This window comes from Zootoca vivipara, chromosome 2 (genome assembly GCF_963506605.1).
Source record: "Zootoca vivipara chromosome 2, rZooViv1.1, whole genome shotgun sequence".
Classification (NCBI taxonomy): Eukaryota; Metazoa; Chordata; class Lepidosauria; order Squamata; family Lacertidae; genus Zootoca; species Zootoca vivipara.
Genome location: NC_083277.1, coordinates 36,732,249 through 36,758,486, shown reverse-complemented (window position 1 = coordinate 36,758,486; position 26,238 = coordinate 36,732,249). Strand labels below are relative to the sequence as shown.

Genomic DNA, 26,238 nt, shown 5'->3' with positions numbered 1-26,238 from the left:
AGCTAACACCAAATATAAAACAACTAGTTAAAATACAATTCAACAACAAGACTAAATACATTAATATTAAAATTGTAAAAATTAGAAATTAGAAATTAAAAATGCAGCCTCATACAAAAGGGAAAAAGAAAGGGAAAATGGAGGAGGGAATCAGGTTGGCTCCAGGCCAAATGCCAGGCAGAACAACTCTGTCTTACAGGCCCTGCGGAAAGAAATCAGGTCCCGCAGGGCCCTAGTCTCAGGAGACAGAGCGTTGCACCAGGTCGGGGCCAGTGTTGAGAAGGCCCTGGTTCTAGTTGAGGCTAATCTGATTTCCTTCGGGCCCGGGACCTCTAGGGTGTTACTATTTATGGACCTTAAGGTCCTCCGCGGGGCATACCAGGAGAGACGGTCCCGTAAGTACAAGGGTCCTAGGCCGTGAAGGGCTTTAAAGAAATAGTTCAAGCTATTTTGTATGCAAAGGCTGCAATCCCAAGAGTACTCAGCAGGAAACTCAGTGGGACCTATCCTCAGTTAAACATGTTTGAGTTGGGTGTTGAGGCTGTGCTCCTCAGCACAGTTATCTACACATTAAATCCCCCCAAGCAAAGGATTGCTAACAGTGAGGTGTAAAGATTCATAAATGGTTTCTGAAACCTCCTCTCTTCTCCAGTAAAACTGACCAAGAGCATTTAAACTGAGAAACCTCTCCAGCGGCCCTAGTTTTGGAGCTTGCCCAACAGAGCCCTGGGCCCATGGCTCAGCTTCCCCAATGCTATTGCCAGAACAAGCATCACATTCTAGAGGAACTAATGAATGTCAACTTCTCTACCCTGTGAAAAGCCTTTCACTTTTAAAGACCAGTAGTTCTGAACTTTAGCCTTCTGGCCACCCATTGAGCAGCATGCTAAGGAATGATGTACGGCACATGTCATCAGCTGCAATGAGCCTTCCTAAATGAAGACCAAAACCCCAGCCCAAAACTTGTCCCCATATTTTGTGCCTGGGATATCGGAAGGGAAAGCATATGGATGGGGAAAAGAATCAAGTCCACAACAGCACCTCTCCTGACACTGACCTGTCAAGATGTTAAGATCTTTAAAGGTGGGGCCCTTACTGATGCTCTGATACCAAGGGATTGCACATTTAGCAGTAACATGGCATAGGGCCTTTTTGACATTGGCATCTGAGTTGTGGAATACTCTCAGCTTGGAGATTCCAGCTGACACCAACCGTAGTTTCTTTTTGGAAGCAACCCCAAAGGATTATGTTTCCACAGGCATCTGCATGATATCAACCCATGGAAATTTTGCTGGAACTTTATTGTTTTAACAGGAACTTTAATCATATTCATACTGTTGTATTTCCTGCTCTTGCTGTGTTTGTGGTATGATTCTAAACCACACCCTGGGATCAGTATATATAAAAAAGGGGCAGGAGACAAACATTTTAAATAAACGAACATTTTTTTAAGGTTCCCAAAGGAGGAATACCAGAAGAGCAAAAAGCCCGTGGAAGTGCAGGACTGTCGACAAGCCCTCCACCTTGAAATGAATAGGTGGGCATGACCAACCCCATGCTGTTCATTCAATCAGACTGAGCTTGGGCTTCCCCTAGCAGAGGTGTGTGCCTCCATGTTTTGAGAAACTGAAGTTACCTAGTTTCCTTAGAAGACATAGCTTGAGCTAGAGCTAAGAATGAGGTTTCTCTTCTCAGCCATACATGAAAAGATAAGATCATAATATGTGCAATATAACAAAACTCAAAAGTCTTGTACAACGCAATTCACAATGAGTTTCCAGTTAAGCCATCAGAGTTTGAGAGATGTTCTGCCTTCAGGCATGAACAGATTACATGTAAACTTGCTTGTATTTCCTTACCTTGAGCGATATCTAAACACTGCATGGATAGCATCCAGTAATAATATCCTGCATCATTGAATCGGCTTTCTACCACAGCGTTGCGAGTTAATTGTTCCAACACTTTTACGGCCTCGGTTTGCCTGCCAGCCTTGTGGAATGCTGCAAAGGGGGCCAAAATAAAGAAGATTTTACAAAGTGATTAAACCAATTAACTTGATTAAAATTAAGAACAGAGCCCACAACTAAACAAAGGAGCAGATGAAAGGGATTACACCCTAGTATTCTTCTCCATGTTTGTGGGGAAGTTAATGTAGCATTAGATACTTCAAAAATGTACTTTGTGGCTTTTGTGGTGTCTCGGGCTTCTTTCATGGACTTTGTGGGCACAACCCACCAAGAACTGCTGCTGCACAACTCCCATTTATTTCAAGGTTGCCTTCGTATGGTTTCTGAAAAGACCCATTGAAACCAATGAGATTGTGCAGCAGCACTAAATGGACTGAAAAGCAGTGAAGTGAGGAAAAATGTTATTGGGTGTTTTATCTAGCTAAGGGGCCAATCAAATTTATTTGTGTCTCAATAGCTGCAAAATAATTCTGATCAAAAGAAAGCCTACACATAAGAGATTTAATTCACACATGTGACAGCAGAGTCCTGATCCTTTCCTAACTGTTGCTTCCTGTTCATGGCTGAGAAACCCTGTCACTTAAAACACACACATCAACTTCCAAAGCAAGAAAGCCATTTGCCATTTAAAACCCGGTCCTTGCACCCAAGTTCAAAATGCAAAGTGCAAATAAGCTCAAAATATAAAGAGTCACTAGCTGAAATTAAAACTTGGTCCAGATTCTACTCAGTAATTATATGCTTTACAAAAGCTCAAAACAGAAATTTGAATGAGCTTTGAGGGCTAATTCACACTCTTACGTTATCTGTTAATGGTCTTGTTCCCATGTGCAACTTATACAACAGAACTGCTTATGAAAGGTAATACACAGAATTTGCTGCTCTACAAACTGCATTCTCATAGATTTTCATATCTGACTCATCACCGCCCTATGACTAGAGAAGCAATCCTCATGTGTTCCACTGATGAAGGACATGATGAAGGCTCATTATTACTTTTTTTGTTACTAAAGACTAGGTATGAATTTGCAAGACTGCCAAATGCTTTTCTAGCTCTCCTGAGGGCTGCTGCCATTCCAGTTACTGTATTCAGGCTGAGATAATCCTTTCCCCAATACCAGTACATGCCTTTTTAAAAAACAACAACAACAAAAACAGAATATATATGTGTCAAGTTATTATCAAGGACTGTCGGAACAGAAAGTGAGTAGAAACACTAGATGTAGAATCTACTTTTTTGTCTACTCTTTTTACTGAACTTATAATTTATTAAATTTGTTGCTAGTGTTAGTGACAACAAGAAGCTTGCCCAACAACTAAAGTAAAAATTGAATAAGATCCATTTAAGAGTCTTCTTTTGCTTTTAATGCAAATTTTAGCATCACTTTCAAAGAGACAGTGCTCCAATTTTTGTTCCTTGGAACTTTCCCAGGGCATGTTGAGTGCTATCAATATTTTAACACACACACACACACACACACACACACACACACACACACACAGGCGTCCTACCTTTTTGGGCTTCTTCAAATCTATCATTTTCTGCCAGCCACTGAGCGTAAGGAACATAGACCTCATCCTTAAATCCAGGGTGCTTTTCACACAAAGCAAATGCCTAAGGACAGGAAAAAAATCATTCTTAACATGCTTGCTGAGAAACATAGCTGAACATAAATGATTTTCCAATTCACAAATACATCTGAGGAACTGTTCCTGATGGCAAATAAACAATGAAATCAAAGTGAAGTGGTTTGCCACATGTGGGTCTGGGGTTTCAGACCTGGTTTGCATTACAGTCAAGAACTGGTGCCTTGTGACAGAAATTTATCAACAGCACGCCATTTCAATAAGTAATGCTCCCCCCAGACAATTGAAAATGAATTCTGTAATCCAACCTTCCCCAACCTGGTGCCCTCCAGATACTTTGGGCTATGACTTCCATCATCTCTATCTGCCACTGAACAGAGAGGCCTATTCCTGAGTAAAAATGGGCTGCATAGATCCACTCAGATTTTGGGAAACTGCTTTAGTTCAGTCATACCAGAAAATCCTAAGGGCGGCTTTGCAGTTCCACACAACAGGGAGAGACGGCAAAAGGGTAGTGCGCTGTGTTAAGTTGAATGCCATCTCCCACGAACCATTCTCTCTTCCCCTCTGCTAACCTCTTTTTCTTGTGGCAAAATGAACCCCATGTGGCACAAAGATGTCACAGATCAGCATCTGAGGTAAATAGCTCACTGTAATTGAGGTATTCCTCAGGTGACAGGCTTCTCATGCAATTGGTTTATTTCTCCTCAAGTAGCAAGGTTACTCTGAAATGCATGATGGAACATTGACATGCACGCAACTTATATAAAAAGGAGAAATTTTGTTTATGCAATTGAAAAGATTTGAGGCCAAGGATATATCCAGGATGCAGATACCCAGGGGATGAAAAAAGAGTTGTACTTACCTCATCCCACTGCTGAGTTTCCACATGGAGCTGTATCAAGGCCTTCAAGTCCCCAATCTTTGTATAGGTTTCCGCTGCGTAGCCATGGTTAAATAGCTTTTTGAAATAGTAGGCACATTTTGTCAAAGGCTCGCGCTCAGCTTTATCCAGCTTCCGAGCAATATCAATCAATCTAGATGCAGAAGAAGAAGACCCATCAGCGGCTATAAACCTCTTAGTACTTGCTACCTCTTAAAAACATATGCATGCCATTTGTTGTCCAGAGTTCTAAGTATGAAGGCAAAGCACTTTTGCTTACATGTAGAGTCCAGCAAGTTCGTTGCCAAACTATAAACCTGCGTGTTCACCAGAAAGGACTCCTGGACTGCGAGCAAAAGCTTCCAGCTACAAAACTGCAACTTCTAGTGTGCATGGCACAGCCTTGCTACAGTTTGCAGCCTTGATGCCTTGATGCAGACTCTGGAATCCTATTAAAATCCTAAGAAATTCATATTTCATGCATGCTTTATCTTCAGCAGTGTTTTCTTAAGACTCCGAAACCAACATCCGACAAATCAGAGTAATTATAGATAACCTTGAAGAATGTCCTTATAATTGTTTTTGTAATTTTAATTTTTCATACCATGGTTTTGAATTCTTTTATCTGTTGCTACTCATTTGATATGCTCAGAGCCGCTTGGAACGCAATTTTGTGTAAAAGCAACCATACACAAAAGTACAAACGAATGAATGAATGCTTTGAAAACAGGGTTGCTGAACATGTAAATCACATCAGTACACAGGCACCATGATCTTCAACTATCTTCAGTTACAGATTTGTACTACAACTAGCACAACTGAGCCCCTAAGAAATTCAGGGGCGCTCTGCATCTCTCACTAGTTACAGACCCCATTCCCACTATGCCAATATAGGATTTCCCTCCCTCAACAGGTGCAACCCATAGAGTGAGCACAACCAGAAAAATTTCAGCAATATTTCTGCTGAAAGATGGCAGCATATAGCTCTGAAAAAACAAATCAAGACATACACATCAACCCAGCCCTGATCTCCGCTGATTTCTATGGCCTTCATGTGCTCGCCGGCAGTAATGTACATCTCCACAGCTGATTTGGGTTCATTGATGTTCTTGGCCCAGTCTGCTTGTTTTGTAATTAGCATCTTCGTATCTTTGGGATCTCCGGAGCCAAGGAATTCCTGAGAAAAGTGCAGGAGATGACAATCATGATGCTTCCTGTAGCATTCACTGTGCCAACTGCCCGTTCCAAATACCCATTTCCCTACCAACTCACTTTTCAATATACTCTGGTAACTTAATTGCAGTTTACATCACATGAGGAGTAAAAAAAAAGAAGAAGAAATTACTAAATCAACTGATTAGATTTAGGCATGACTGGTATTACAAAATACACAAGAACTCTCATAGTTTGAACACAGAAAAAAACAGAATGTCTGCAGAAAATTCTCTGGAGGAAAAACCAATGAAATATCAGTTTTTGCCCGCTTTCCATGACTTGCCAAGAACAACGTCTGTAAATAAAGTTAAAAGACAAGTGACAGTTTTCTCTAAACAGGTCAGTCTTACAATTTAAGAGGTCCTAAAGCCAATGGATTCAATTATGAAATCTAGTCAAAAACCATAATGGCAAATTTGGCTTACTCAACAGCTCTTAAGGAAAGGATTAGCAAACGTGTGAGACTAGAATGTGATAGTTGACCCAAACACTTCATTAAACACAACATTGCTTTTTACTGGTGTTCTCCTACGAGGGGCTCAGGAGACAGAGTGCTGGATTCTGACAAGGAAGGTCTCTCATCAAAGAGCCAGGAAACATGGTCTGCACACCTCATACTCCCGATTCAGTTTTTGGCATCTCCGTGGAGGGGCAACCGCCTGTGATTCTGTAAGTCACCAGGAGTTTCTACTCTCTCTCCCAGGTTCTACATTTACAAAATGGCAACCAAAGAGGCCTAAATTGCTAGACTGTTTTGAAAAATATGTATTACAAAGACCGTAAATCACTCTGATTTTTTAGAGAGATGTAACGTATTTGACACAAACCCCAGGTGTTACTAAAATACTTATGACACAGTAAAGGACAAGGGCCTGTGGCTGGGTACCTGTTGTGCTAGTTTATTGTTTGCTGCATGAAAAGGGCTGTGAATCTGACACATATCTAGCATACAACCCTATTAGTTGATACAGGATGGCTACAACCTATTGGGGTGTGTGTGGAGGGAACAGAGAAACACAGAAAAGAAACTGATCAGTTAGAAGGGCGCAAAAAGTGACAGAAATCCTATTGCTTGAAGCAGAGTAAGCACATACTTAGAATGGGACACAACTGCAATCAAGCCTGCAGGGAATCACATTGTGTTGGGTGAAATAGTGTCATAAGTCATCCTAGCACATCCCTGCAGCAGATTTGTGTTAATGTAATACAAGGGAGAAATATCCAGTTGCTAGATTGTACCACACTACAGCACTCTAAGGTAGAGCAGAACTAGGCAGAGATCAGACACAAAGTGGAATGAAGTAACAACTCTGAATTAGCTGTTCATGTGACTGGTATACAGCATCATTACAGCGATCGTGAGCCCAGAACAGCCATTTATGGAACATTCAATTCAATTCTGCTTAAGAACATCCTGCTGTTCTGTGGGGTCCAGTTAAAAATAAGAGCATTTTGTTTTATTTGACTGCGAAGAAGCCGAACCAAGAAATGAGACAGTGTTTGTTTTGTGTAATTGCGTTCTTTAGCTTAGATCACTGAAATAAATTAGAAGCAGAAAGTTCAGTTTCCTGAACTGCAATTAATTACTTGTGAGTTGACAGTAATGTGTGATTTGGTATACTGATAAGAAGTCTAAGGTCCCATATGAACATGATCTCCAGAGCTGTCCCCACAGAATAGGATTCCCCCCCCCCAACTACAAACTGTCCAGGGTCGGTTGAAACTATCAAGGCTCAAGAGTCAGGTTCTGCAAATGTCTAGTAGCCTGAGGGTAGCAGGCAAAAAATAAGAATCTGCATACTCTTTTAAAAAGCAGTACTGGCAAACCAAAGTTCAACCACTGAATTAAATTGACTCTTTTGTCCATGAAGTTAACTTCATTACATGCAAATATGTGTAATGAAGCTCTGGCAGCTGTGTGATTTTTTTTTTAAAAAAAAAGGAACAGCAGATTTGAGGAGGGATTTGGAGTGGGGGAGAGACTGAGAGGATGGGGAAAGAGTTAAGTAATCCCTTATTGCTTCTTCATTCAGAGCTGCTATTTCTTTAACTTTAAATAAACAGACTGAAAACCCAACTTTCAGGGCTTAATGTGTGTAATATGTCATTAGCTTCTATATGAAGCTCTCCTACCCTGAAAAGATTTCATTTTACTCTAAGCTGGTTCAGCATTGTGAAAATTCATATTAGCATGATGACAAATTTCTACTCTATGAATTAGATTTATGCTTCAGAGGATTTTAAACACAAACCGATATTAAGACCTTGCAATTTTTAGTCTAACTTGCTAGAGAAAGGCAGTGTTGCTCAAACATTGACAATACCATCTGCATTTCAGATGACCTTTCGCCCCCACAGAAAAGAAATTTAGAAATATGTGCGCCAAGGCAAAGCTTATGTCCAGTAATGGATGGAGCAAGTCTGTAACGAGTGATTAATGAGACTATAAAGCGTACTGATTTTCAAGGTTTCTGATAAGAAAAATACCGCAGAAGACGTTAAAAGTCTGCAACATAAAACTTATGAAAGTGCATGTAAAACTGTCACATTCTTCATATTGTGTACAACTTATTTCTACATGGGAATTTGATTTGCAGACATATACAAAAACAACTTCAGGGTTCATTTACAGGATCAAAGGAATCAAAGATTATTTCAGAGGCTGTTAACTGGTATTGTGAAACTTGTTGAGATATAATGGGAATCCCAGTTTTTAAACCACACTCTTGCACAGTAATGCAGCACAATACCACCATGTAGGTTCCTAAGACCATACCAAGAACCCTGTTGGATCAAGTCAAAGGCCCACCTAGTCCAGCATCCTGTTCTCACAGGGGCCAACTAGATGCCCATGGGAAGCCTGGAAGCAGAACCTGAGTTCAATAGCACTCTCCCCGCTTGAGATTCCCAGCAACTAGTATCCAGAGGGACACTGCCTCCAACACTGGAGGAGGTAGTACACAACTATCATGGCTAGAAGCCATTGACAGCTCTATCCTCCAAGAATGTCTCTAACCCGTTTTTGAAACTGCCCAAATGGGTGGTCATCAATACATCCTGTGGGAGTGAATTCCATAGTTTAACTACGTGCTGTGTGGAAAAGTTCCTGAGAGGTTTAGTTACTTAGGTCAGTGATATTTACCAGGAGTTTCCAGAAAAGAAGAACCAAAGAAAATGCACGCGCCAAAAGGAAACTGCTTGATTCTTGGACGCCAGAGCCAGTTTAAATAAACACCCCATAAATCACATCCATGTACCTTTGCATAGTCAAACATGCGCAAGTCAGTGTACATATCAAGAGCCAGGTTCTCATGTCCACTTCTTTTGTACAGCTTGGCTGCTTCGTGGAACTTTCCTTGGTATGCATAAACATCGGCTAGAAACAAGTCATTGTTGCTCTCTCCACGCTTCTTCCTCTCCTTAAAAAAATAATAATAAAGGACAGGAAATGTTTTAGCAAACATAATCAGGCAGGAAACAAGATTGGCTAGAGCCACTGAAAATATTAAGCTGTGATTCACAAAGCTTTTAAACTGGATTACTGACACATAAACTGATTTAGCCCTGCTAACATCAATAGCACCATTAGTAAGCTTTCTATGTTAAGTCTCTCTCCAGCCCCGCCCATTCAATAGTACAGTAAAAAACAGAACATATCCCATTATAATACCGTATATAATTTAACTGAACATGAAAGTCAAGGCAAGCTCACACCTTAATGCAGTACCTAAGAACATCATAAAATGAGCCTGTTGGAGCAGGCTAATGGTCACATAGCATCCTGTTCCAACAGTGGCCAACTAGATGCCTGTGGGAAGCTTGCAAGTGAGACATGAGCACAACAGCCCACCTGAAATTCCCAGCAACTGGTATTCAAAGGCATAAGGCTTATGACACAGCAGTAAAGCACAGCCATTGAGGCTGCTAGCTGTTTATAGCCTTGTATTCTGTGAATTGGTCTAATCTTCTTTTAAAGCCATTCAAGTTGGTGCCCCTCACTGCCTCCTGGGAGAGTGCTAACCGTCATTTAACCATGGTCCGGGTGAAGAAGTATTTTATCTGTCTTGAAATTTCCAAGATGTTCCTAATGATATATTCCTATTATAAACCTATTTACCCCAAATTTCATTTCTAAAAATACTTTTAGTTCTCATAAAACTTCAGAACGAAAGGTCTCCAAATAAAGGAAACTCAAATTCATCATGTTTCTCATTCCTTATTATTTCTAATACAGGTTATATCATGAGGCAAACAGCTGCCTAAGATGTGGATTTCAGGAATAATAATAATTATTATTATTATAATTTATTTGTACCCTGCCCATCAAACATTAAAAACTTCCCTAAACAGGGCTGCCTTCAGATGTTTTCTAAAAGTCAGGTAGTTGTTTATTTCCTTGACATCTGATGGGAGGGTGTTCCACAAGAAGGGCGCCACTACCGAGAAGGCCCTCAGCCTGGTTCTGTTACCTCACTTCTCGCAGTGAGGGAACTGCCAGGATACTAGGTGACATCCAGCCAAGTCGTACTTGGAGGAGACCCATTGAAACCAATGGGCTCAAATTACTTAGGCAGTTTTCGGTGTGGATGTACACTGCGGATGACCAACCTTGAGTATCACCCACAGACTGGTGGAAAGGCTAAAGACAAAAAGGTTAATGACAGCTCTTTTGCAAAAGAAACTTTTGTACATCTCAGAATAAACATTTTGAAACATGTTCAAAGAACCACAGTTTAGCACTATCATGTGTTCCACCTCAAGAGAGCATGATGATAAATTTATCACATACAAGCAGTAGGCACATGCAGGTTTCCCAATGATAACCAAGATCTGAGAGGTGAGATCAATTCTACCTTGGCATGATATGGTGACAAATCCTATGCAGCACATGTCAAACCTTGTTCCTACCAATGCTTACTGCAATGTTGCTCTTGTCTACAGTCCAAGGCAAATGCAACTTCAAAAGGAATAGGATTCCATGGATACATTGCAATATATCAACACTTTCAGCATATTTGTGATGTTTGGTGTCTACCAACCAGACAAAAAAGGCTTATAAGGAAATGGCTGGAACCATCTAGAGCTCTTTCAGATAATAGTGCTGTCACATAAAGAGTCACATGAAGGACTGAGTTGAAACTTACTCAAATGAAATGGTGCCAGTCACTGAGGCAAAGAATGTAGTCTCTTTCAAACACAATGATTCATGATCAAAAAATTCTTGAGGAACTCACCAGCAAAGAGCACAGTACAAAAGGCAGCTAGATACTGAGCAAATCAGTACTGGAATAATCAGTACAGCAAAACACAAGTTGCTTTCATGCTTTTTATTATGGCTACAGAAGGACTCTCGGCCCCATTCTCCCGAAGGCAGCGGAGAGCGAGTGGATCACCAAGAAATAAAAGCAAATGTCATATCAGATGAAATGTTTCCCTGAGCTATAAATGTCTGAGACTGCGCTAGGATAACCCTCAATTATACAACTCAAGGAGTTAATAAATTGTTACCCAGCACCAATTGATAACTTGTAATTTAATGAAAGACTAAATACAGTGGGAAAGTGATCAGCCAAAGGTGCTGATCTACCAAACTTGTATTCTCACTGCCCTCCTGCGTGTCAATGAGAAATTATCCATTTGCAGTTGTTAAGAAGGCTCAACAGTTTCCACCTCCACTGTTCACATTGTATTCTTAGCATTTCTGAGTTAAGATCAGTTCATCATTATGGGTATCTTTTCCCAGGACAACCAATGAAGCCCCTTGGTGTGTCTTAAAATCAATGGCTGTACTGGTTTATGCATGAGAGAGATAACACAAAGAAACTAAGAAGTTGATCGAGATTGCCCAAAGCTCTGATACAAGCATGTTTGTCAATATGGCTTAAAATAACCATACTACTAAGAGGTCCACTATGGCAACTACATGAAGTAGACTTTGTTTTTAGCCTTTTCTGTTTTATCTGTGTTTTTGTATTTTTATCTGTAAGCTGCCTTGAGTCCCAATCTGGGGAAAAGGCAGGATATACCGTAAATAAAAATGATGATGATGATGATGGTGATACAGACATGCAAAATTGCTATGTAAAACAGTTTCCATGGCATGATAAATGTGAGTGTAAGAAGCAGGGCATTTGGTCAATGAAGTTTACAAATGTGACATTTGCAGCAAACCCTACTGATCCATGACTGGACTCTTCAGTCTACAGTGGAAATTGAAATGCAAATTAGTCTAAAAGGATCCTGCCAGTTGACTGCCTTACAAAGACAGATACATACATATGAAATGTTTGAATTTCAGGTGGCGCATTAGGATCCTGTTGTTCTGCAGAAGCCCCTTTGAAAATAATGCAAATTATGCCAGGGTCTTTGGATTATAAGGGACATGGGTGGCGCTCTTGGGCTTGCCGATCGGAAGGTCGGTGGTTCGAATCCCCGCAATGGGGTGAGCTCCCATTGTTCGGTCCCAGCTCCTGCCAACCTAGCAGTTTGAAAGCATGCCAGGGCAAGTAGATAGGTATTGCTGTGGCAGGAAGGTAAACGGCATTTCCGGGCGCTCTGGTTTCCGTCACAGTGTTCCGTTGAGCCAGAAGCAGCTTGGTCATGCTGGCCACATGACCCAGAAAGCTGTCTGTGGAAAAACGCTGGCTCCCTTGGCCTGAAAGCGAGATGAGTGCCGTACCCCATAGTCGCCTTTGACTGGACATAACTGTCCAGGAGTCATTTACCTTTACATTTTATCTACCTTTGAAGTGTGCATTTGAATTCATTGAAAAATCTCTGTTTTAACTTTTTAAAATATGTGAAAACAATTGTTAGGAGCAGTGCTATTTTTCTAGAAAAAGAAAAAGAGCTCACCATGAACGCCTCCCTTGCTCTCTTATAATGGCAATGGCGTCCACCTGAGAGGTGCCGCAACTGAGTTCTGGCTGAAAAAACGCCCCGGTTAGGAGCCCAGGTGATGTTTCTGAAGTGCCCTAGTTTGTGCCTGCAATTGTCCTCAACCTTTCTACCAAATTTAGCTATCCACTCCCTTTCTGCCCTGCTCACTTATTGCCCCATGAGTCCTGTCCTTCCTCTTTCTCCAGTACCTGCCAGGAAAGAAATACAAACTGAACACATTTGAAGAATGTGTATTATTTACATTTGTACTACTTGCTGACATGTGTGATTCTTGGCAAAGCTCTTACAACTTTGACAAGGTTATGGAAGGCACACAAAACGAATACAGAGACACGAGAATGAAAGGGAATTTCAAGTGTCTGGTAGCCTTTGATTTTATAGTATAATGCAGAGTTAATAACCAAGGTTGTAAACATCAGAAAGTAGTGGTGTTGCTTTTATTTCTATTTTAAAAATTAATGGTCACCATCTGCACTATCAGTTTGTTGTTATGGTGATCAACAGCATGGAAATGCCTATATTTTTTAATTAAGTACTTTGCATTTTTAATTTAATAGTTTCTAGTTAAGAAACATGGCACTGAGCATAACTTTTAAAAAAAAGTTGTTTCTGACAGACAGCTAAGAATAAATTTTAATGAAGAACTTTCAAAGTCACTACAATGGAATAAAAATATCCTTCAATGGGATGGCTACATCTACAATGAACTCTCCAACATGTCTCCCTCCCAGTGAAAAAAAATCTACATCTTCAGGAAGGACTAACCTTAATTGGTTGCCAGCTATCATTATCATATTATATTATCCCTGCCCATCTGATGAATGTTGTATTAGTGGAAATAAAACCACTTTCCTGTCATGGAAGGATGCTTTCTTGGAGGAAATGTGCACATTGTGTATGTGTGTGTGTGTGTGTGTGTGTGTGTGTGTGTGTGTGTGTTCACACTCATGCATATGCCTACACACAAGTGCTGTCAGAATCCAAACAATATCAGTGGCTGTTATAAGAATACCACATACTTTAAAAAGCAATGGCCTTAATAATATTACACAAATATTCTCAAAAATCTAAAAAGAATGACTTGGCAGACCACCTAGGTTTACCTCTCTAGCTGTTCAAAGTAGCACTTTGTCTTTCAATCCTGTCAGAACCAGCAGCGGGATCGAAAGATATTTGTGTTATTTAAGAAGCACAGTGTGCCACTTGCAAGCCTTTTATTCCTTAGTATTTTTGGCATTTACATCACTTATGCTGAAAGGTGGCCTGGCTATGTGCAAGAATTTAATAACTTGGTATCTTAGAACAAAGACTAAAATATACCACTCAATATGGTTCCTTTTGCATATCCCTCTTTGGAAAGGGGCATTTGCCACCCTACTCTTCTTCCCTTCGCTTCCCTTCCCTCTCCTCTAATCCTCCACAAACATCATTTGGAGATAGAAATGGACCCACGATTTACTTCAATTACCCACTAAACAATTTCAAACCCCATTCTCTCTGGCCTATTTCTCAGTATTCTACAAAGCAGCAATATTTAATTTGGAAAGCTGTCACTTTGTCCATTCCCACCCCCCCTCACCTCTCTTAACAGAATCAATCTCCAGGCATACCGAGCTGATCGTTCACAGGAACAGAAATACAGCCCTCCCCACTTGAGAAAAACTGGATATAGAGATTAAGAATTGGTCTGTAAAGAATCCTAACCAGAATGCTAAAAAGAAAGCGAATAAATAAATAATGAAAAACAGTGGGCCGTCCCTGCAAGGCCTTCCGCTTGCACAACTGAACTCCTCCTTCCTCTTCTTTCCCTGTGTCCTCCAGTTCCCACCTGGCTCACAATATGCCCTGGATGGTGAGGAAAATGCCAGGACAGAATTGAGGGACATTTGAAGGGAGGAGAGGGAGGTGATGTTCCACTTAACTGGAATTCCATTCAGGATTGGCACCATTTCCTTAGTAACTTAGGTACTTTATGGATGAAAATAATAACTGCTAGCAATGAATACTGCTGCGGCTTGTCAAGGGTTCAGTGCCTATCACCTAAACAGAAACAAATTATTACGAGAGGCGGAAAAAAACATGAATGTGATTGGTGGAACCAATTGACCGGCAGATAGCAGGCGTTAAGGATGCCATTTTCTGAACTCTTGCTGCATTTGCAGAGATCATGGTTTGGCATTAGCTAGAACTCTAAACCAAGTCACAGAGGCTGATTCCATTCTAAAGGTGTCCTGGAAATATTTGAAACAAGCAATGTAACACCCAGACTTGCTGAATGCTTAAATGTTACAAAGTCAGTAGCCCAGTTCAGATGCTGAATCCCCAGCTTGCTAAACCATAGTTTGTTGTTGTTGTTGTTGTTTAGTCGTTTAGTCGTGTCCGACTCTTCGTGACCCCATGGACCATAGCACGCCAGGCACTCCTGTCTTGCACTGCCTCCCGTAGTTTGGTCAAACTCATGTTCGTAGCTTCGAGAACACTGTCCAACCATCTTGTCCTCTGTCGTCCCCTTCTCCTAGTGCCCTCAATCTTTCCCAACATCAGGGTCTTTTCCAAGGATTCTTCTCTTCTCATGAGGTGGCCAAAGTATTGGAGCCTCAGCTTCACGATCTGTCCTTCCAGGGAGCACTCAGGGCTGATTTCCTTAAGAATTGATAGGTTTGATCTTCTAGCAGTCCATGGGACTCTCAAGAGTCTCCTCCAGCACCATAATTCAAAAGCATCAATTCTTCGGCGATCAGCCTTCTTTATGGTCCAGCTCTCACTTCCATACATCACTACTGGGAAAACCATAGCTTTAACTATACGGACCTTCGTCGGCAAGGTGATGTCTCTGCTTTTTAAGATGCTGTCTAGGTTTGTCATTGCTTTTCTCCCAAGAAGCAGGCGTCTTTTAATTTCGTGACTGCTGTCACCATCTGCAGTGATCAAGGAGCCCAAGAAAGTAAAATCTCTCACTGCCTCCATTTCTTCCCCTTCTATTTGCCAGGAGGTGATGGGACCAGTGGCCATGATCTTGGTTTTTTTGATGTTGAGCTTCAGACCATATTTTGCGCTCTCCTCTTTCACCCTCATTAAAAGGTTCTTTAATTCCTCCTCACTTTCTGCCATCAAGGTTGTGTCATCTGCATATCTGAGGTTGTTGATATTTCTTCCGGCAATCTTAATTCCTGCTTGGGATTCATCTAGTCCAGCCTTTCGCATGATGAATTCTGCATATAAGTTAAATAAGCAGGGAGACAATATACAACCTTGTCGTACTCCTTTCCCAATTTTGAACCAATCAGTTGTTCCATATCCAGTTCTAACTGTAGCTTCTTGTCCCACATAGAGATTTCTCAGGAGACAGATGAGGTGATCAGGCACTCCCATTTCTTTAAGAACTTGCCATAGTTTGCTGTGGTCGACACAGTCAAAGGCTTTTGCATAGTCAATGAAGCAGAAGTAGACGTTTTTCTGGAACTCTCTAGCTTTCTCCATAATCCAGCGCATGTTTGCTATTTGGTCTCTGGTTCCTCTGCCCTTTCGAAATCCAGCTTGCACTTCTGGGAGTTCTCGGTCCACATACTGCCTAAGCCTGCCTTGTAGAATTTTAAGCATGACCTTGCTAGCGTGTGAAATGAGCGCAATTGTGCGGTAGTTGGAGCATTCTTTGGCACTGCCCTTCTTTGGAATTGGGACGTAGACTGATCTTCTCCAATCCTCTGGCCATTGCTGAGTTTTCCAAACTTGCTGGCATATTGGGTGTAGCACCTTAACAGCATCATCTTTTAAAATTTTAAATAGTTCAGCTGGAATATCATCACTTATCATCACTAGTTTAGTAGCCAGGAATGAGCAATGAGAATGCATGTTGCCCTTGCCTCCACCCTTCCTTGGCATGTACATACTCATTTAAGCGATTAACTATTCTTGCCGAAACAGGGAACTGTGGATTAATACTAGCATATGAAGCAGGATCTTAAACCACATGCAACACTAAGCCATAGTTTAGTGTTGCATAGATAAGCCTCGATGAGCCTGAGCAAAGCATCAGTGTTGTGTTCACACAAACAGGAGGATGGCTACTGAGTTTACTTTCAGTCTCAAGGAATCTTGAGCTTGGTGTTTCCTGCAACCCAGGAAACCTGGTTCAAAACAATCAGCGGTTAATTAAACTGGACAGGTTCATAATCCACGGTTTGAAGCTGACTTGCTTAGCAACTAAACATTGTTTGTTTTAAACCAGGTTTCCTCATCTGCATGTAAAAATAAGCCAAGGTTCTTTGGAACTGAAAGTAAACTCAGCAGAATTCCTCCTCTCAGCAGCAGAGAGGAAGGGCTATTGAGCAAGGCTCATGCCGACCACAGGCTCCCTGAGGCTCGTCCATTTAGCAATAAAGAATGGTCTAGCACTATGTTTGTAGTTGGTTTAAGATCCTGGTTTGTAAACTGGCATTCCTCATTTTGGACAAAGCATTTAATTGCAGTTTAATTAAACCAGAATGTTTGCACTGGGGAAATAAGGAGGGAAGAAGCAAGGAAAGAAAGAGTGTGCAATCCTGTTGTTCGTTCCCAGGGATAAACTAGGGCAGCCCACAACAGAAATTACTTCATTCTGTCTACACTGATAGAGTTTTGCCTGCTTTCTATGCTGAAGAAACACATTGCTCACAGCTTTCCCAACATCATGTACTTTTACTGTAACTGGACGACCTAAAGAGAAACCAAGCAATATCCAAAGAAGTGTTTCAGTCAGTGAGGAAGCAAGTCTAGAATGAAATTCAGTCCACTTGTTCTGCACCTAAAGAGATATGCAAACACACCAAGTTGCATGTGAGTATATACAATTTTATTACATGTGGTTGTTGCTCCCTGCTCCTCAAATGTGCAAAAAACCGGCCTAGCAATTCCAAACCACGTGCAATTGCCCCACTTCAAGATCACAAAACCTAGCTGTACTAAAATCTATCAAATGGCTGTTGAAAGTTATGCTTATACCATCTGGATTAAAAAGAAAAATTAATTTGACAAGAACATAATGAAAAACAGGATTTGGCAAATGTTTCTCTCCAATTAGTGGCATGTTATTTATGAGGAGAAGGTTTAAAGTTATAGCATGCATATAGAATGCCAAATTACGAAGGAACGTAGGGTGCTGCCTTGTAACAAGTCAGACCATTGGTCTATCTAGCTTTCCAGTGTTCCAGGACAGGGACATTCCCAGCCCTACCAGGAAATGCCAAGGACTGTACCAGAGACTTCCCATGTGCGGAAGCAGCTGCTCTACCACTGAACTACAGCTCTTCTCTCTAAACTACCCACATTAAGCTAAACAACAGTGCACATATAGCCACTGTGGACTTACATTTTGAAGCACAGGGAATTACAAGATAGGGACTAATCTGTCATCCATCTCATGGGGTATCTAACATGAGGCAGGAGAGCCCGTTTTTGCTTCCACCTCTCTACAATTAATTTAGTGCTGAAGCCTTACAGCCCACCTTTTTTGTTGATTGTCAGTGTTTCGAATCAACAGAATAGCATCTTCTATTCTCTCCCTGCCTCCCAAGCTTTTCCTTCCTTAATGTAGCTCCCTCATGCATCTTGAGGATTTATCCTACAGGATACAGAATCTCCCCCCCCCCCATGTATCTTAAGGGTCTGTCTGACCGACAACCCTGCAAAGTATACCCCCTACTGCATTTTATCTTTTGAATAATCCTGCAAATTCATTGCCAGAGGACTAAAACAAATCTCAAAGGATAAAGGGTAGGGACAAATGACTAATTCTACAGATTCAGACTCATTTGAGAAGCCATTGCTCCACATCTCCCTTTACTTTAATGAGAGAAAGGCTAGATATATGCTCCAATGCAGAAGGCTGGATATATTTGTCATTTCCTGCCCTGAAGGGTCTTTCACAGCACCCTAATTGAATTCTATCAATTCTATCAATCAGTTTCTTCTATCAGAAGCATAGAAGCGAAACTGACAATGGCTGCTCAGCTGGAACTTGGGGTGGCGGTTGCAGCCCGGTGCGGCTGAGGCCCACTCCTGGAGCCATCCACACTGTGGCACTACTATTGGAGGACACCAGAGCCTCCCCCTGTGCCTTCACAGCTTAGCAGGACTTGCCCATTAGAATGGGCCAGAGTGACGGCTGGGGGGCAGGCTTGCAAATACTGGCAGCATCCAGAACCTCCCAGCTCAATTCAGCTTCCTGCTATCGAAAGTGGAGAAGTGAAACGGTCAAAGCTTTTTCACAACACTCTGAAAAGGGGGAGCACATAGCCTTCAAATGGAAAAAAAACAAACCCACACCTAAAACAAAATTAGCTTGATAGAATGGGAGGAGGCAGATTTACTGTTCTATGAATCATACAGCAGAGCAACAAATTAAAATGGTGCTGGGAGACAGTAACATCAAGTATCTTTAGATACACCAAGCATCTATATTCTGCACAAAAAGGGGGCACTACAGGTGCTGTATCAAGAAGTATTCAAAAAACACTGTGATTTGGGAGGTTAGGATAATGCAGCATCTCTGCAAATGACATGAAATGTCTGAATCTGGCACATTTATGGAAGATAAATCCATCAGTGGCTATTATCCATGCTAATTAAGTGGACCGTCCAAGTAAGCGGCAGCAGACCTTTGAAAACCAGTTGCTGGAGAGTTGATGCCCAGCTTGTGAGCTTCCTGAAATTGTCTGGGAAAATAGGGTGCTTGGCTGGAAGGAGCTTTGGTCTGAAGGAGCCAGCAGGGCTCTTCCCATGTGAAATGATTAGTAAAATATACCTTTACTGCATAAAACTGCAACTGAGTGGGAATTATTTAAAAGCACTATATGTGACCCTGGGACCCTGCTCTCTCTCTTTTCATTGGATCTGCCACAAGCAAGATAGCATACTGACCTAGCTTCAAAATAAGCCTAACACACTAACAGGGGACATTTACACAAGAAAGGTCTAAAATAGTTGCAACCATTTCAGTAGCCATTCTCAAACCTAGACTTTGCCATCCCCATCTCTACACACGAAAGTGATCTGCACAATTCGAGGTCCCTTGCCATTCATTTTCAGGCATCATAACTAACCCAGAGATCATGTACAGCAACAGGACAGATGGCGGGCTGATTCAATAACGCAAATACACTTTTGCTCTTTCGTAGTTTGTAAAAAGAATTATAACTGAGGCATTATTTCCTGCATCCAATGTCATCCATGACAGTAGTAAACTTCCTTAAAGCACCGTGATAGAACAAGGACATTTTTGCCACCAGTGGCTGCAGAGAGCAGACTGCATCCCTACACAAGAGACAGGAACCCCAATTAACATCTACATGAAGGATTCCCTTTAGACTTTTCATTGTAGACCCACATGTTTTACATTACTACGACATCCTACAGGAAGGTCAGAGTGGTGATAGATTTGCTTTTCCTTTAGATTCTTCTTAGTAATTATTCTATAATTAAAAAATCTATCAAGTCATGGGCTAGGAATTTGAACAGGTTAAGAGCGCAACATGAAAGTTGCAAGCCCCAAATTTTACTCCCATCTGTCACTGATTTGTCATGTGACCTTGGGCAAGTCACAGTGCCTCTGTGCCAGTTGCCTGGTCTGGAAAATGGAGATAAAAATAATTACCTATCTCAAGAGGGTGATGTAAGACTTAAATTAATTCCTATTTATAAAATACTTTGAAACAAGCCACAGGAATCTACAGCATTATAATTGAATAGTCAAGCCGTTCCCCATTTTTTCATTAAGTTTCTGTCATAAGAGTGGATCAAAGTCAATACATATCAATCATCACTCCAAATCAAAAATACTCAGCATTTTTTTTACTCTCAATAGATTCATTGTCCATTTAACATTCTGTTGTGTGGATACTGCACTAAGTAAGCTTTCCCCTTATTTTACATTTTGCATCCCCCTCTTTTTTCCTTTACCTCAATGCTGCTTATCAGTTCTAGATATTGAAGGTCTCGCACTCTGGTAAATGCCTATCGAAACAAAGAAACAAAAATGCATCAGCAATGTCCTAATATTTTGTAGGCAGTCAACAGGTATAATATGTTCCACATATACTTAGTTATGGTTACTTACTGTGTATACTAGACAAAAATTGATTACTGTGTACCACAAGTGGCAGTGAATTAGATTACTGTTTATACTTTTTGCATGAGCTAAATAAGGAGTTTTAAACAGAATATCTGATATGAACATACTGCATGCTGTGCAAAGCGTTGAGTTACACAGAGTCAGGGTTGAGACAAGGACATTTTAAAAATGCAGCTCTGTAATAAACTTAGCCTCATGTGTATAGATACGATATTAATTCAAGTGAAGGGGGAAATGTATTTGTGCAGGGTATAGCCTTTATTAAGAATGGGACCCCATGTGTCATGTACTCTTGGGACAAAACAACACACAAATCTGGCAGCAAAAAGAAGATGGAACTGCCTTAGTCATCACCATTGAGGATAAATTATAACCAATCTATAATAAGCAGGTATCATTAAAAAAAAAATAAGAACGTACAGCAGGTACTAAGATTGCATTGGCCAGAAACTGGAAAACAACAGGTCATACTTTAAAACAGGTCAGACCACTAATCTACTTTGTATTCAAAAGACGGAAGTATTGTAGGATCTCTTGAATGCACTAATTAAGTATGGGCATAGCCATGGAAAGATAATTGGTCTAACACTTGATCCCAAATGTATTAACTGGAAGCAAGTACCACTGAAATCAATGGGAATTTCTTGTGTGTAGTGACCACAATTCAGTGGGGCCCAAAAATAAACACACACCATCAGAGCTTTCCTTCCAGTTTTTGTTGCAGGAGGGCAGAGAGCCAAACACCTATCCAGCCCCTGCTATGGAACGGGGGTGGGGCGTGGGGAGGCAAAAATGAATAAATTAATACATTGCTGGGAATCCTAACAACACAGGCAGTTCCCGTTCACTGATCCTTTAGCTCATAGCTAAAGTTTAGGGGTCAAGGTACAAGGCCACAATCCTTAGCCCAATTAACACTTGCCAATGAAGTCGATTGGCATCTTCCCTTGCTGTTTCTCTTCAGTTGAAGATGAATTTCAGCAAGCTTTTATTGTATGTAGCTGATATACTGCTTTCATGTTCATGTTTGAATTGCTGCCCTTTGGTTACTTATCCTATATTACGGTCTTTAAAAAACTGTAATTTCTAAATATTGTAAGCAGCCATGAGTGGCACTTTTGCACCATAAAGGTGAGATATTGCAAATTCTTTAAGGGTTTTTTTTTTTTTACAATCAAGTGATGTACAAACTTTATGCATGCGGGCACACATACACACTTACTTTAAAACAAGCAAGCTTTTGACAAAGTCCATCACCAAGGATTCTTGAATGAACTTAGCCATTATAAGAAGTCTTATGGGTCAGTAACTGGTTAAAGAACAGGAAGCAGAGGATGTGGGATGGGCAGTTCTCACCATAGCTGCCAAGTTTTCCCTTTTCTCGCGAGGAAGCCTATTCAGCATAAGGGAAAATCCCTTAAAAAAAGGGATAACTTGGCAGCTATGGTTCTCACAATGGGTTCCCCAAGGTTAAAGTATTGGGATCAGTGGGATCAGTGCTAGGGGTAAGAAATGAGGTGGCCAAGTTTGCTGTCAAAAAAACCTATTCAGGATTGCAAACACAAAAAGGTGTGCCAAGAGCTCCAAAACGGATCTTTGACAAAGGCAAGAAGCAAACTAGAGGATCATGGGAGTAGCCTATTTCTAAATAGTTTGCTCCTGCCTTAACCAGAAGGTGCAGTCTAAACCTATGCTACCAGCCTTGCTAGCCAAAGGGAAATCTGGGTGATCCAGCTAACTTTAGACTACCGGTAACTTCTAGCCCAGGGATCAGCAAACTTTTTCAGCAGGGGACCGGTCCACTGTCCCTCAGACCTTGTGGGGGGCCGGACTATATTTTGGAAAAAATATGAATGAATTCCTATGCCCCACAAATAACCCAGAGATGCATTTCAAATAAAAGGACACATTCTACTCATGTAAAAACACCAGGCAGGCCCCACAAATAACCCAGAGATGCATTTTAAATAAAAGGACACTTTCTACTCATGTAAAAACATGCTGATTCCCGGACTGTCTGAGGGCCGGATTTAGGAGGTGATTGGGCTGCATCTGGCCCCCGGGCCTTAGTATGGGGACCCTGTTCTAGCCTTTCCTTTCTTGGAAAGGTGTCTATGGATGTAGTATTAAAGTGACTCTGGGCATTATGAATGAGATTCTCATTCCTTGACCTATTTCAATCTGATTTCAAATAGAGATACAGGACAAAGTCAGTTTTTGTAACTCTGGTGGAGAATCTGCTTCTGGAATATGTAATAATAATATCACTTTATTTAATATTATGGCAAGTTCTTCCTGAGTGAATGGAGCCACAGAGAATAATTTTAGGTGAAGCCAGTTTAGCAGCTTGGACACAAAGTTCTACAGATGTCAGTACTGTCTCCTATGTTGTTTAACAGCTATAAGAAACGAATGGAGGACACCACCTGATGCTTTAGAACAGGCATGCTCTGCATTTCACTAATAAACATCTACCGGTAGGAGTAGCTATCTTCAACTTAGATTAGTGCCCACAGTCAAATGGATGAGGCTCAACAACAGATGTTGAATGCAGACAAGAGGATGTTAATGTTTGTAATATGGATGCTCTTGGGGATATGATCTACTTGTGATTCATGGGACACTGGATCAGGTGTGCAATTTGTGGAAGCACCTGCATCCAAACATAGCACAGGGGGAAATGTAGTAGCTATGGCTAGGAGGTTCCTTTGTCAGCTAAACTGAGACACCTCCAGCATCGCTTCCTAAGAAACTGGAATTTAGCCACTGTCAGCCATGCCATTACAATAATGAGGGTTGACTAGGGTCAAGCACACTGCATGGGGCTCCCTTTAAAAATGGTTTTTAAGAAAAATGTATTTCAGTTCTTATCTTTCATCTTTATCTTTTTAATCTGTATGGGCTGCCTTGTGCACTGATAGGATAGCACATAAATTAAGAGGAGAAAAGTTCAATTAAAAAAAATCTCAAACCCTGTAGCATTTAATAATATAATCTGTGACATTTAAGAATATAATCTCAACAAACTAAGTAAGTCACAGCTATTTACATTTCTATAAACTGCTCAAATAAATGCAGTGATGGCTCCTCATTTATACAGATATTTAATCTAAAACAAATATATTGTGCTTACACAAGGATAGTTGTGTCTCTCATTTTATGTATTCAGGAAGCTGCTTTTCTTCATGCTAATCTGTTCTAATACTTAGTGGACAGGTTACTTAACATCTTCAAGATGGTAAAAACAACCTCCCTTTAAACTACTAGATCTAATACCCTTTCTTTGACCAAGTAACAGGATAAAAATGCTTTAAGAAATAAGAAGCATATATTGCGTTTTAGTCAGTGGTCGCATTCTAGGAAACACTCCTGCTTGCACAAGGCAAGGCTTTTGTTTTTCATCAATTGTCACTACAGCCCCGCCCCCATTGATAAAGCTGCTCTTGAGGGTCAGGTGAATCCTCTGGAACAGAATAGGATATGGTAAGGAGAGTTGCAGTAGGTGATGGTGGTATCAGTGAAAATCAGATGCCTCACCTCTAGGAACAGAAACATCTTTCACTATGGGACAAAATCTACTATTAATGAAAATTGTATCTAAACTCTGCTATCAAAACTCTGTGAAAATGATAATTAAGAAAGGAGGACACACATTTGAACAACTTGGTATTTAAGCAATACCTAGTCCTAATTTCAAAACGACCCCCTTTATTTAATAGAAGGTTGTTGAAGCAGAAAGACAAATGATGAAGAATGGTCCCAGGGCATGGTCTGAAGGGACACACCACAGCAACCATGTTGGAAGTGAAGTAGATCTGGTCAGTGCCTGAATGGGAGATCCTCTGGAAACTCCATGTACTCAACCTTGAATTCCATGACGGGACAAAGGTGGGCAATATATTTAATCAGCAAGTACATTTTCCCACGCTACATCAGAAATAACTTGAAAACAGGTTAAGTACAAATGTTAGGAAACACAATGTTACCTAGTCCTAACGGCAAGGGACTTTACATTAGAAGGAGAAGAGAAAGAAAATGTGCTATCGCTTATTAGGTTTGTTTACAATGTCCAAGGCCAAGCCCATGCAACTCCACACAGCCAGGATGAGAAGACACATGTGCTCCAGATGTTAAGAGAGTGCACACTGTCTGGAACATGTGAAGTATGTATACCCCCCCCCCCATAAACAAACACAGGAGGGCATTTATAAAGGCATTTATAAAGCTTTTCTGAATGAGAGAGAAATAGAATAAATGTCCATATTCAAAGCTAAAGCAGTTCATAAAAGAGAAAAGAAGACTGGCAAAGAAATTTGTAACTTTTTTTTTTTAAGCAGGCAGGCTTATTACGTTACAACAAAATAAATCTTTGCTGCCACATAGTGGTCAACACAGCCAAGGATGGGTGAATATGGGTGATTTTTTTCTACCCATAGAGAAAAGTGCTGTTCTAATTAAACTTACATTTAAATCATTACCTATCACTGGAATCCAGTTGGAATTTAACGATTCCTCATGCATTTAAAAGCCTGAGTAGTAAAATGTATGTGCTAACCCCTAGTCCATTAGATTTTCCGCATTCTGAACAGAAATAGAAGAGAACAAATGACATGTTTTCATCATTGTCAGGGATGCTGGTGGCTACCCTCGAGTAACGACGCTCCACACCGTCGTGTCTTTAAGACTTTTATTGGTGCATACTTATTTACAGTGCAAGAGATAAGAGAAACATGACTGTTCAGTCTTCATCAGAATCTCGCAATGGCGCTTTCCGGCTACGCGCCCAGCAAAGTAGTTTGGGAGCTGACACACCTCAAATCAGGCGTTGGGGGAAAAGGGCGCCTGTCCGATGCTCCTCCGCTGGCCATTTCCTGTATAGGAGCTCTACCCGTGTTTCTCCGAAAATAAGACACCATCTTATATTTATTTTTCCTCAAAAAACAAAACACTATGGCTTATTTTCAGGGGGTGTCTTATTTTTTTCCTCCTCCTCCTCCTCCTGCCGCGGCCGGCATTGCTGCTGCACCTATCACTATGTCTTATTTTCAGGGTATGGCTTATATTCCTTGAATGCTTAAAAATCCTGCTACGGCTTATTTTATGGCTATGTCTTATTTTCGGAGAAACAGGGTAGGCTGCAGCTCTTGGATGCTGCCGGAGCCCTGTACCGACCTGCTCACTTCCTCCTGCCCTTCACTGGACCCACTGCTGGAGCTCTGACTGGTTGAAGAGCTGGACTTTATGATGGGGGGCTGTTCTCTGTAACTCTGCCCCCTTACAATCATGAATAATTTTTTTTAAGCACACAGCTCACAGTTCCTAGTGATACAGCTGGGTATGTATGTACAATTAGTCTACTCTAACTGCATGCTAATACAAATTGCAGAAGATTCAGATATGAAGCTGAAACACTTTACCTTTTTGGCAGTTTCAAATTCGAGTCCTTCTAAAGCCTCCATAGCCAGCTCTTTCCAATCTGTGTCAGTTACTCCTAAGCAAGCAATCTTATAGGCTTCTTTGAACATTTTTCTTTCCAAGTATTGATACATGGGTGCTGACTGCAAATTGAAAAACCAAAG

General features: G+C 41.0%; 1 protein-coding gene across 1 annotated transcript in view; it reads right to left on the bottom strand.

Annotated features, from left to right (window-relative positions):
• IFT122 (intraflagellar transport 122) overlaps window positions 1-26,238 on the bottom strand; it is a 65,214-nt gene that overhangs the window by 13,911 nt on the left and 25,065 nt on the right. Inside the window, 7 exon segments of the mRNA XM_060271376.1 lie at window positions 1,860-2,000; window positions 3,480-3,582; window positions 4,420-4,591; window positions 5,448-5,614; window positions 8,910-9,071; window positions 20,488-20,541; window positions 26,077-26,217. Coding sequence (XP_060127359.1) covers window positions 1,860-2,000; window positions 3,480-3,582; window positions 4,420-4,591; window positions 5,448-5,614; window positions 8,910-9,071; window positions 20,488-20,541; window positions 26,077-26,217 — 940 coding nt within the window.